The sequence below is a fragment of the Oryza brachyantha genome, chromosome 1 (genome assembly GCF_000231095.2).
Source record: "Oryza brachyantha chromosome 1, ObraRS2, whole genome shotgun sequence".
Classification (NCBI taxonomy): domain Eukaryota; kingdom Viridiplantae; phylum Streptophyta; class Magnoliopsida; order Poales; family Poaceae; genus Oryza; species Oryza brachyantha.
Window position 1 is genome coordinate 26,581,414 of NC_023163.2, and position 12,489 is coordinate 26,593,902.

At 46.4% G+C, this 12,489-nt stretch overlaps 2 protein-coding genes across 2 annotated transcripts; both read right to left on the reverse strand.

Annotated features, from left to right (window-relative positions):
• Positions 1–365: 365 nt before the first annotated feature.
• LOC102702982 (L-ascorbate oxidase homolog) lies at positions 366–2,972 on the reverse strand. The gene is made up of 3 exons (XM_006644839.3): positions 2,565–2,972; positions 1,351–2,454; positions 366–1,247 (listed from the first exon to the last, which is right to left on the reverse strand). The coding sequence occupies exons 1-3, from the start codon at positions 2,822–2,824 to the stop codon at positions 944–946; spliced, it is 1,668 nt and encodes a 555-aa protein (XP_006644902.1). The 5' UTR covers positions 2,825–2,972; the 3' UTR covers positions 366–943.
• Positions 2,973–6,499: 3,527 nt separating this feature from the next.
• Positions 6,500–9,504, reverse strand: LOC102722454 (calcium uniporter protein 6, mitochondrial-like). Its single transcript, XM_006646367.3, has 2 exons — positions 8,826–9,504; positions 6,500–7,336 (listed from the first exon to the last, which is right to left on the reverse strand). The coding sequence occupies exons 1-2, from the start codon at positions 9,255–9,257 to the stop codon at positions 6,848–6,850; spliced, it is 921 nt and encodes a 306-aa protein (XP_006646430.2). The 5' UTR covers positions 9,258–9,504; the 3' UTR covers positions 6,500–6,847.
• Positions 9,505–12,489: the final 2,985 nt, after the last annotated feature.

Here is a 12,489-nt window from a genome sequence, read left to right on the forward strand (position 1 = left end):
TTTTTAATAAGACGAATGGTTAAACGTGGAACTAAAAGTCAATAACGTCATATAAAAAAATACGAAGGGAGTATCTAAGAAGGATAAGAACAGCATTGGTTAGCAAAGGAACTTATAAAGAAGGATATAGTGCTTAATTTCTGCATATTTGAGAAGGCTGAGAACATTCAATCCAGCCATCAATCCAGATGAATCAGTAACGTTATACTGTTGGGATGCTAGCCAGGCAAGTTCTTATTTAGCTGAAGAAAACAGAGGTGCACAGAATTGCTTACACACAAATCACTTACTGGCTACTGCATGGTACTGGAAATGCATATATATATAAATATTAAAATATGATCGAATTCAAAAGGTACTCTGAATTGCATATATGCCATTTTCTCATATACTATACTGTGGTATCATTTTCATCTATGGAACACCAGCTTACAAAAGGTTAAGTTCCGAACAGATCGAGGATAGTATTGACAACCAAAAAAATTACATAAAAAAAAGTTGAGGATATACTCATGTACATATATATATTGACACAGAACAATCAATTGGGTTTGAAGGACTTATTAATCGGGGATAAATTAATTAACGATCAGGTAGAATCAACACTCCTACTACAACGACGATCCGAGAGGGCGTCTCGAGCTTTGTATGCATTCTCCATGCATCTCGCCGACCGATCTTTTCCCCTTGCCGTGTTCTCATCCTCGTTCCGGTGATAGAAATCATCAGGTAGCTTTTTTAGTTATTCCTCGAAAGAGAGAGTAAACCGGGGGCAAGAAGAACAAACCGGTGGGGGACGTACGAAAAAAAAGAGGAAACGAAAGAAAAATTCTCGTGCTCTCCCTGTCGCGTGCGTTGTGTGTACAGCAGCGGCTAATAAGCAGCACCATGGATGGATGGATTCTGAGCTGGTTTGGTTGGGTTGGGTTGGGTTGGTTGCTTATTATGCGGGGAGGTAGGACGGCGGCATTGGCATTCCGACGACCTTGCCGCAGCGGAGGCCGTTCTCCGGCATGTTGTACTCGTCCCGGAGCGACCTCGCCGGCGAGATGACGCTCACGTAGAGCTGCTCGCCGAGGTAGAACCTCTCCCACATGTTGGACCTGATGTTCCACATGCCCGCGTTGTCGAACGTGAGCATCACCGCCGTCCACGACCTCGGGTACACCTGGATCGTGTGCCGGCTCACCGTGTCGAGCAGGTTGTACGTCTTCCTGCAGTCCGGCGTCCATGTCCCCGGCCCCATGCTGCTCGCACACAAGCACGTACGTACCCGGTCAGTCGAGTCCTCAGCTTTGGTGTGTGGTTATGGCGACCCCATGCATGCGAGAACGGAGAGCGGAAGTTTACCCGGCGGCGAAGAAGGCGTAGCCGTTGATGTGGAAGGAGTCGATGCTCTTCTCGGGGTTCTCGAAGACGACCTCGATGAAGGTGCGGAACTCGGTCTGGATGACGTTGGGGGCGAGCTTGACGGCGGCGCCGGCGGCCGGCGGCACGTCGCCGATGAGGTTGTACTCGAACACCCCCGCGGTGGCGTTGAAGTACTCGGCGAGCTTGAGCGGCGTCTCGGCGTCGACGTGCGACACGCCGTTGATGGCGAACCGCTCCTTGCCGCCCACCTTGGCCCTGCCGGCGGAGAGCCTGATGGTCCGGGTGATGTTGATCTGGCCGTAGTGGTAGGACCCCTGCGGGTTGGGCCGGGCGGCGCTCGCCGTCAGGTTCCAGCGGAACGACCTCCACTGGTTGATGGACCACGCCCAGCCGCTGGGGCCTTCCGGCAGCTTGGGCGACGCCGGAGTGTTGGAGCCGTTGTAGCGGATGATGGCGGTGATGGAGCTCGTCTCCTTCATGAAGCGGGTGGAGGCGACGAGGAGGTAGTCGCCGGGCTTCTGGTCGGCGGCGACGAGGAAGGAGACGCACTGGGCGACGTGCACGTCGAGCGAGTCGTAGGTGTTCTGCACGGTGTGCGAGCCCTCCATCTCGACGAGCTTGATGATGTGGCTCTGGATGCGCACGTTGAGCGACGTCTTGATCCCGACGTTGCAGACGCGGTAGCGGTACACCTTGCCGGCCTCCATGGTGTACATGGGCGGGTTGGACGCGTCCTTCTCGTTCTTGCCGTTGATGACGAGCCCGGCGGGGCGGCCGATGCTCTTGCCGGCTTCGAGGTTCTTGGCCAGCACGGTGTGGTCCTTGGTGTACCAGTCGCCGACGAGGACGGGGTAGTCGCCGGCCGGCTCGTCGAAGGGCACCGGGATGAGCAGCCGGCTGTGCACGGTGATGATCCCGTAGCCGCCGGCCGCGCGCTGCATGCCGATGCTGGGGAAGTAGAAGAAGCTCCCGATCTGGTCCTTGGGCTGCCAGTGGTACGTGAAGTTGGTGCCCGGCTGAATCGGGCACATCGTGCCCGGCATGCCGTCCTGCCACGAGTTCTTCCTCTGCTGGATCCCATGCCTGCATTGCCACCAAATGAGCTGATCGATGCATGCATCATGCATGTAAAACGAACGAATTAACCGATCAAGATGCATGCATGCAATGCAAGATTGCGTGCGTGCACGTACCAGGTGAAGAGGAGGGGCTGGTCGAGCTGGTTGAAGACGTTGACCACGATGTTGTTGTTGGAGCTGCAGTTGATGGTGGGGCCGGGGAACATGTCGTTGATGAGGATCACCTTCTGGGCCTCGCCCAAGATCGTCTTGGTCCCGTACGTCACCTTCCACTCGAAGAAGTGGTACGGGTCCTCGGCGTGCACGGCGGTGAGGAGCGCCGCCGCCGCCGCCACCAGCAGCACCGCCGCGGCGGAGGCGCGCATGGTTGTCATCGGTCGGAGATCGATCGAGCACGTAACGTACGTACGCCTCGTCCTCTCCCGTACGATGTGACCCCCCCTCTCGCCGGAGCGGGCAGACGTACGGCCGACGCAGCTGTGGCAACGGCGGCCGGCGGTGCGGAGAGGCCGGGTGGGTGTGCCGTGTGTGGTGGGGAGGGGAGGCGGGAGGAGGCGTGGCTTATATGCGTGGAGCGGCCGCGGGAAGGAGCGGTGCGCGCGAGGGCGCGGGACGTGTCCGTGGCGGGTGGACGGGCTACTCCCCAACGGCCGCAACGCCCGCGCGTCCGCTCGCCTCGGCACCGCGCGCCACCGCCGGTCGATCGGCTCGTCCCCCCCTTTCACCTTGACTCGTTCCTCCTCTGCCGCTGCATGGTGCATGCGCCATTCCACCGCGCCGCGCACCGCACCGCACGGTGGCAATGTGCCGATATGCCATCGGCCGCGCTGGGCAGGTCGGTTTACGTGTACTATACTATACGTATACACATACGACATATAAATATATAGAGAAAAAATCTTACAAATGTTTAATTCTAACAAATATTTAATTCTAAGAAATAATTAATTCTAACAAATATTTAATTCTAAGAAATAATTAATTCTAACAAATATTTAATTCTAAAAAATATCATCGACAAGTGTGACTTCTATAAAATACCATCGTACAAACGTATTTAATGGAGAAAGGTCGACATAACCCTAACGGCGATGACATTTATAAGACAAAATCCTTTGGACGATGATATTTCGTAAAACTCGCACGCGTCAATAGTTTTATAGACGCTATTGTATAACTGACCCTATTTTGAAAGTTAACTGCAGATTCAATACTTTTTTTCACTTTGTAGTTTTGACCCTAATTTTTAAATTTGAAGCAACCGGCTGACCCTAGTCCGTTAAGGCGTTAAGTGAGCATAACGGTATTAAATGAGACATACATGAACGTTTTTACCATTGCATATTTGACCCTACTTTGTAAATTTTTATTGCATATTTGGCCTAATTTTATACATATGTCCTTTGTAATAAATAATTTAATTATAATATTTGATTTATGTTTAATATTTGAGATAAATTTATTTGATATTTGACTGAAGTTTGATTAAATTGATAAATTATAGTAAAATTTGAACTAAAATCAGTTCAAATTTGAATTAATTTAAACAAAATTTTGACATGGTTTTGCCTAATTTTTAACAAAAGACCGGTGAGATAATGTGTCCTCGTCATTAGACGTACAAATATATACCGTCATAGATAAGAAATTCTATAGATAACGATAGAATTATAGGGAGATATATAAGTCGTAAAATATTTTTATCATTAATTTTTAGTTTGATCGCACGGATTATAAAACAACCTCTATTAAAAAATAAAGGTGTATACAGTGCATAATTTAAAAATGCATCACACGCTTTTATGATATATAGTGACTTGCCCTTAGCGAGCAAATCTATAGTACGTTGCAATGATTTAGCTAGGTCGATCGAGCCATTAATTCGACGGATGATAGTGTTGAATTAAGCAGCTGCAACGTCGACGTCTTGCTGCTGATCCTGCTGCTTAACACCTTGCGTTGGACGTGCTGCTTGAAGGTGCATGCGTGGCGCGAAGAGCGGCTTGTCGGCGCCGTCCGCGAGCAGCAGCTCCGGCAGGCCGAGGCTGAGGGAGAGGATGGCGAGCAGCTTGGAAGCGAGTTCCCGGACGCGGGCGCCGAAGTCGCTTGTCACGGGAACGTACTCCGGCGGTTTCGACGGCCAGACGGAGTGGTCGGCGAGGTGGTCGGGAAAGTACCCCTGCCGCCGCTTCCCGCCGCAGCCGCACGCCCACTGCCGCTGCACACCGCCGCCGCAGCCTCCCCGCCGCGCCGTGTGCGCTGCCCGCCCGCGGCGGCCGCCGCCGCTCATCACTCTCTTTGCTGTCTGTACTGGGAGAGGGGGAGTCAGAGGGTATTTTTGTCTTTTCGCGTGTTTTCTTTTTCTTTTTATCCTTTGTTGGTTATAGGGCCGACTCAATTTCGAAAACTGGTCAACACAGCCAGTGAAAAAAGAGGATTAAATCTACGGTTAGCTTTTAAAATAAAGTCAGTTATGCAATAGCCATATATATATATATATATATATATATATATATATATATATATATATATATATATATATATATATATATATTATAGCTAAAGGCACCTAGCAGATTGTTAGAAGGTGAATAACCGTTTTACCATTTTTATGTGCAACTTTTATAAGTTATTTATGTGCATTTAGCTCGATAAGTAACCAACTAATCTTAGTCTGACCTAAAATGCACGTTGTAACATAACCTATAAATATGTATCTGTCTGCAAGTCAACTTGCTTCCAGTATCTGATCTACACAGAGGCAGTTAGTCAGAAACAATTGTATTTTACACGTTACACAAGGCACAGTTAAGTAGTTTCCAAACAACATAACTCGTATTAACGTGTCAAGTGGTGTAGCCATTAACATCTTGTTTACATGCCTGTGTGTTAACAATATATAAATTTTTATATGTGCCGTCACATAAATTCGGTGAAAACACATGGGACATAGCCTGAGCAGTCGTCCGACCCCGCCCGCCACTGAACGCGTCAGCTTGCGGGCAGAAAGGGCCAAAGTTTTTTCTTCTGCGTCTCAAACATAATCCAATATTGTGACTGTGCGAAGGTCGCCATCAGACAAATCTCCAAGCAGAAAAGGCACAGTGATCTGGATTCATGAATCTTGTCATCTTGATTCCAAGAAAGCGACGTCCCATTTAGCAGCTGCACCTGCAGCTGGATCATGCCAGTATCTTCATTAGCTAGGGGCGCAAACAAACTACTGCAACTATCTTGAGTTCATGACTAGCCAAACTGATGTCAACTTCCACACTTGGGTCACTTGGCGAGGTGGCCCAGCCGGCCAGTAGAAGTAGAGCCGTGGAGGCGCGGGATGTGCTGGTGCTGGCCCTCGCCTCGCCGGCGGCGGCGCCGGCGCGATTTCAATGTGGCATTCAAGAATTGTGAGTGGCGGAGCGGATCATCCGCCGTGCTCGGGCATCAGGTATTCGACGGCTCTGACTACTTTTAAACCGTTCCTTTTCATCCACATGGAACAAAAAAATTCAGTTCAAAACCCTTTTCATCCAAGTGGACCACATGGAACAAAATCAGTTGAAAACTGCAAGGTTCTTCGTAAGAAACGGTGAGATGGGTACGACGGGATATATTTTCTTGATTTCTTCAGCTTATGCATCTGGACTGGTTTGGCCATCCATTTGTGTTCCATATGGATATGCCGTATGCCTGTGAAACACATGGGTTTTTCCTTCAGGACGGGAGTATCATAGGAGCCAAACAACATTTTTACAGATAAAAATAATTTATAAATAAAACTTTTATATACGTGTTTTTAGCAATCTAAAAGCTAAGATTAAAAAGTAGTTACGATGAAAACCTCTAAAAAATAAGGTTAAAACTTTCAAATTTTGGTTTATAAGTATAAACAGAATAAAAAAGATGGGGCTGACGTACTCCTGTCTTAAAATTTTGGTGTATTGAGTCATGTTCTGGTAGCTGGTGCTCATGGGAGGATCAAATACACCATTTTACAATGCTCTGGTTGCTGAACAATCAACACCATCCTCTAGAAGATAAAACACGACACATAATGAAGCTAATGAATTACTAGCACAGGCACAGTAGATTAGCAGAGGCTAGGCTGCAAAATTACACAGCTCTTGGCAAAGCTTCTGGTCATATGGTCATACATGTAAAGTTTCCTTCCAACTAACGTGTGCTTTGTGCTTCAACATTGTTACAAAAAAAGATTATAGTAGTTACTGAGTCTGACCTACACATTTGCATATGGGAAGACCATAAAAAGGGTCGCAAAAAAAATAGGTCCACCTCACCAATGTAAAAACATCGGATTTGCTAGTACTTTCTTGATCATCACCCCAAAAAAATGGAATAAGAAAAGAAGCAATGGTAGATTAGTGCTTGTGAGATTGCTGTCATTTGTTAACGGACAACTCGTGGAGATGAGCGATGTCAGGATTGGAAGATTGGTTTGTGCCACATATCTTCTCCAGAGGATCTTTACAGCGCCTCTGGAGTTCCAGGTACCTATCCAAGTTGAAGTTTTGCCTCTGGATCAGCTTCCTCTGCCGAGATTCGAACAGCCTCTCCATGAAGTCTCTGTAAGTTGGATCCCTTGATGTGATGAGGAAGTAGGCATACCCTACAACCAGGCCTGTTGTGGTGGTGAAGAACGTGATGGGCTCCATGACATCCCACGAGAACTCCCAGAATGTGAGCCTGAAAAAGAGCCCAACCTGTGTGATCAAGAACCCTAGCCCAGACCAGAGGATTCTCCTGACTTGCTTGTGTGCGAGCTTGTTGATATCTTCCAACTGTGTCTGCAGCTTCTTGAGTTCTTCCTTTCTTGGATCATCCTCAGGTGTCAGTGCAAGTGGCATAGCTTTTCTTACAAGATCCACAATCTATATGAAACAAGAAAAATAATAAGTTTATGCTAAGTTTTTTCCATACATTTTGATAGCAAGTTTAGGCAAAGTTAAATATCATCTAAAGTTTCTTTTTTTTTGAAAGAAGGCCACCGGTTTACCCCGGTGTGGTATATATTAGAAGGGTAGAAATATATACAAGAATATCATCAAAAGTTGCTTGTTGGTTAGAGTAAAATCACGTAAAGACCTTCTGCAAGCATAGGCCGCTAGGCCTGCATTGATGGGTTTGATGCAAAATTGTAAAATGAGCCATACTGTACCACAACATAATGCACGGAATGCCCCACAAAAGAACATTCTTAATTTAAGTAAACCACTTTGTCCACAACAAACAAATGGGGCTTGCTATCAAATGACATATTTTATGCATGATAATTAAAAAGAAAACTGTTAGATAATGGTTAAAACATAGTCAACGCACACCCAGCACTCGGCAGCCGCTCAAACAACAGTAGTCAGTAACAGTGATCCAAAAGATTAGAAAACACTGTAAAGATGCACCAGCCTCTCCACGGCAATGAGCCAGTGACCCATCCTGTGTGACACCGAAAGGGCAAAAGGAAAGAAAGCTATAGAAGAGGATAGGCATTCAATAGATGCTTTATCAGCACACTTAATCGGAAGAATCCCTCTCCACCGAAGAAACGAGGACGGCTTTTTCACTGGTGCGGTCCGCGTGCACGTACCTGCGAGGTGCATCCTGCACGCGGTGAGCCACCAGACGCCACCACTTGGGACCGCGTCCGGAAGCAAGCAACTCGCCTTTTCTTACAAACTTTCACCTGCAACAGCAAGTGTGGATCGCCTAGGTATAAACAGTAAAACCAGAACCCCCACAATAGTAGGTCAGGTTTCCGTCAGCCTGCTGCCTGCCATTGAACGGTACAAAACAAAGTGGATGATGAACTGAACTTTTTTTTTTCTCAAAAAAAAAACCCTGAAATGAACTATCGAAGTGCTTACTTATATTTCCCCTATCAATTGGTTTTTGTTATCGGATCGCACGGTTCAATTTGGATGGATGAATCAACGGGAGAAATCGCACAAATTAGGGTGCCAAAACTTGGGCAGAGATTGCAGGAGATGCAGCATTGGACCACCCACTGGTTAAGTGCATTTGTACTCCCCCCGGGAAATCTACCAAATGTTGCAGATCAACATCAGGAACAGAGAGGGGACAAAGATCTGTACTTTAGCCGTTAACCGCGCAGTGACCTAATCTGTATGGACCACATGCTTCTCCGGCCGAGTTGGGAATGCGCCAAACAAATCTCTAGCTTGCATCGATTTTATTTTTAATCTGATCGGTCAGGAAGGAGCGTGTGCTTTCGGCCGAACACACCAAACTTCGAACCCGGAAGTCGCACGAATCGCCGAGACGAACGGAGCGGCAAACGCAAGCAATCAATCGAAAAGGGCGAAAAGTTTCTAACAATCAGCGAGGTGGACGGGGTGAGCTGACCTTTTCGGGCTGGAGGTAGACCTTGTCGCGGAAGAGCAGCACGACGCCGGCCTCGTCGAGCGCGCCCGCGAGAGCCACGGCCTCGGCGCGCGTCCGGGCGGCGCCGGCCTCCTGGCACGCGCGCAGCAGCTCCGCGTACAGTATCACCTCCCCGTCCCCGAGCTTCCGCTTCAGCGCCTCCACGTTCGCCAGCCGCATCAGCCGCCTCGCCTCCTCCGCCGTCACCTCCGCCTCCCCATCCTTCCCCGCCGCCGCCTCCGCCGCCGCCGGGAGCGACGCGTACCGGCACCGCTGGAGCTCACGCGGCGTCGCCCACCTCCGCGAGGCGGCATGCTTCCCCGCCGCCGCCGCCGCCGGTGACGAGGCGGACGCGGACGACGCCGCGGTGGCGGCGGCGCGGAGGAGGGAGCGGGAGAAGCGCCACATTGACATCGCCCGTTCCGGCCGCTGCCTCCCTCTCTTTCTGTGCCTGAATCGCGCGGGTGGAAGCGGGAGGGGGAGGCCCCGGGGAGATGAGAAGGGAGGACGGGGAGGCGGTCAAAGCGGAGCCGCGGGGGGAGCGGGAAGTATGGCGATTAGCGAGCGAGAAGGAAGGGAAGGGAAGGAGGGGGAGGGGGAGGGGGAGGAGGAAGAAGAGGCGGAGAAGGGCTCGCGTTCGCGTGCGGCTTCCTTGGTTTATTTTTGGAGGCGAGGGGTTTTCTGTACCTCGCTGTCCATTTTTATGGTGGGTAGCTTGCAGGCAACAGGATGATCGGTACTGTACGTACTTCTGGGCAGCTTCCTATACTGTACAGGGGTCCAGTTCTCTACAGTAACGTAACGTAGAAGAGCACTGTTCATATGAGTGGAGAGCATTGTTTATGTGAGCGGAACCATGTTTTAATGCCATAAACAGTGTCTAAATACTGTAGTAATAGTAATTTTAAAACACTGTTTGTTATTATAGCAAATATTGTAGCGCTAAATCTTATCCATCTGTTTCAATCCACCGGTCACAAGATACGACAAATTCATGTTACTGTTGCTCTCTGCAGTAGGATGTTGCTATTGGAGAGGATCTCATTCCACTACACAGCCACACGTGGAAAGAGGCAGGGTTACACCTGCTCTTCTGCTGAGATAATGGTTTGGGGGCTTAAAATTTCGCTAAATCCATTCAAAAGGACGTCATGTTTATCCGTTCTCGTTTGTCTCACCTAGATTTCATTAAAGTTTGATAAAATAGAGGAAAAAATACCAAAATTTGAAATAAGTATGAGATAACTGCATTAGGGTTTGAAAAATGAAGAGTATGTGTGAGGTAGACTAAAAATATAATTTTTTAAACGAAACGAGTAATAAACATATGGTTTTTTACTTAGCCGTTGACACCCTATTTTTTATATTTATGCTTATAAGCCAAATTTAAATTTTTAATCTTAAATTTAAAGTTTTTCATTATAGTTTATTTTTCAACCTTAATTTTAGATCGCTATGAATATATATATAAATGTTTTATTCGCAAATTATTTTCAATTTATAAATATGTCAACAATCAAACCCTAGGAATCTGAAAAGGTTTAGTTTCTTAACCTATGACATTTAGTACTTCATCAGTCCTGAAAATGGTTTATTTTCCAGATTTGTGGCTATATATTCTCAAAATCTGGATGCTAATCTATGTGCTTAGCGGAACTTAACACGACTAATATTCAGAATAGGTGGTAGCTGCTAGCGTCATGGTAAAGTAGTTACTAGTAGTAAATTATTTCCATATGCAAACAGTAATATTAGCAAAATAGTCAAAATGGTGACAGAGTAGGATATTGTTTATATTCATAAAAAAATCAACTCAAAACGTGGCATCCACTATTGAAAAAAAAAATTAGGCAAACGATGTAGTGGTGGGCGTGAATATACTTTTTTTCTGCAAATTTCGTTTCCGCCCGTATTTGTTTATTTCTACGTGTGGGAGCCCGTATTTGTTTCTTAGTTTGCCAACATTACTGTTTGCAAATTGCTAGGATTTGGAGTTTTAGTTTTATACGCCCATATATGCAAGCACACAGGCTCTACGACAGTTTTCAAAAACTTTTTCTCAAAAACATCAAACAGAATCTTTAGGTATGAGCATTAAACATAAATGAAACACAAAACTAATTGCACGGAAATGGTGAGAAGAATCTTTTGAGCCTAATTAGTACATGATTAGTCATGATGCTACAGTAACCTATAGTGCTAATAACGGATTAATTAGGCTTAAAAAATTCGTCTCGCGGTTTCTAGATGAGTTATGAAATTTGTCTTTTAATACATGTTCGAAAACATCTTCTAACATCCGATCAAACGTCTGATATGACACCTAAAAATTTTCTTTTCTCGAATTAAACACCCATCATGTTTCGGAACGGCAGTTGCTCGCGCCATTACAAATTACACAAGCCATAAATGCAAACAGCGGATAATGCAGAATACATATGCAATAATACAAATAGTCAGAACTGTACCGTATTATTTTATTCTCGTGCCGAAACTCAACTCAACGTGACACCCTCTCAGGAAAAGAAAGAAGGATAAATGCCATCATGGTGGCCGTTAATACTTGTCTTCACTCTTCACTTTTATTTCCTTTTTTTCGGCATTATATGTTTCTGTATTTTTGTTTCCAAACTTTTAGCCGTAAGATTTAAAGTTTTTTTAAAAAATAGTTAGATTTCTTCCAGGATTTTTCATGCAGCACTGCTTCCTCTATCCTAAATATGTATATTTTCATATATTATTTTAATCCTAAAATATACTTATGTATTTGTAGCTCCTCTCATCGCCTCGTAAAGTAACTCTCCTAGCTAAAATTTGGTAAACTTATATAAACGTTGCCCTCTAACAACCTCTCTATCTAGAGCAATATGTTTGACCAAACCGACATTCTCATTGGTCAAATTTGGACATACCACTCCGGTTACCAAAAGGTAGGCCCACTGTGGCCCCACCTCTTTCTCTCCTCACCCATATCTCACCACTATCACAGATTATTTGGTCGATGCCTCTACTGGTTAGCTCTACATGACGCATCTGCTCATCAAGGAAGAGCACCACCGCCATTGTCTCCACTGGAATCGAATGCGGACACCACCTCCTGCAAACTTTCACTACCAATATCTCTCCTCCTTATCCACCACCATTGTTGTCATCGTCGCTACCCTCTAGTACCACCTTCTCCAACTGCTACCCCTCAACTACCTCTCGTCTAGCTGGAGCTCCCCTCTAGCGCTACCTCACTAGCCACGATGACATGGACCATCGCCACTGCCACGAGGACCACTGCTACTCCTGTCCGCCCGACGAGAACAACCACCGCTGGACCAACTCTCGGATTACAGTGTAGTAAAGAGGTCACTGAAGTGAAAGATAAATTTGAATCTGCAATTTTTAGCAAGCTAACCAAACAAGTACATTTTGCTCTCTCTGCTGCTAACTTTGTCTTATTTTTACGCGCATGTTTTCTAAACGACTTTGCGGTGTGTGTTTTAAAAAACCTTAAAAATATGATATAGAAAATTATATTAATCATTTTTTTGGTAATATTTGAATAATCATTTCTGTTTTGCAAGAGAGTACGCTATTGCCATCTGGACTTTTCAGGAAAGAGAAGAGCAGTCATTGAGGAATGAGATCCGGAGGCCCA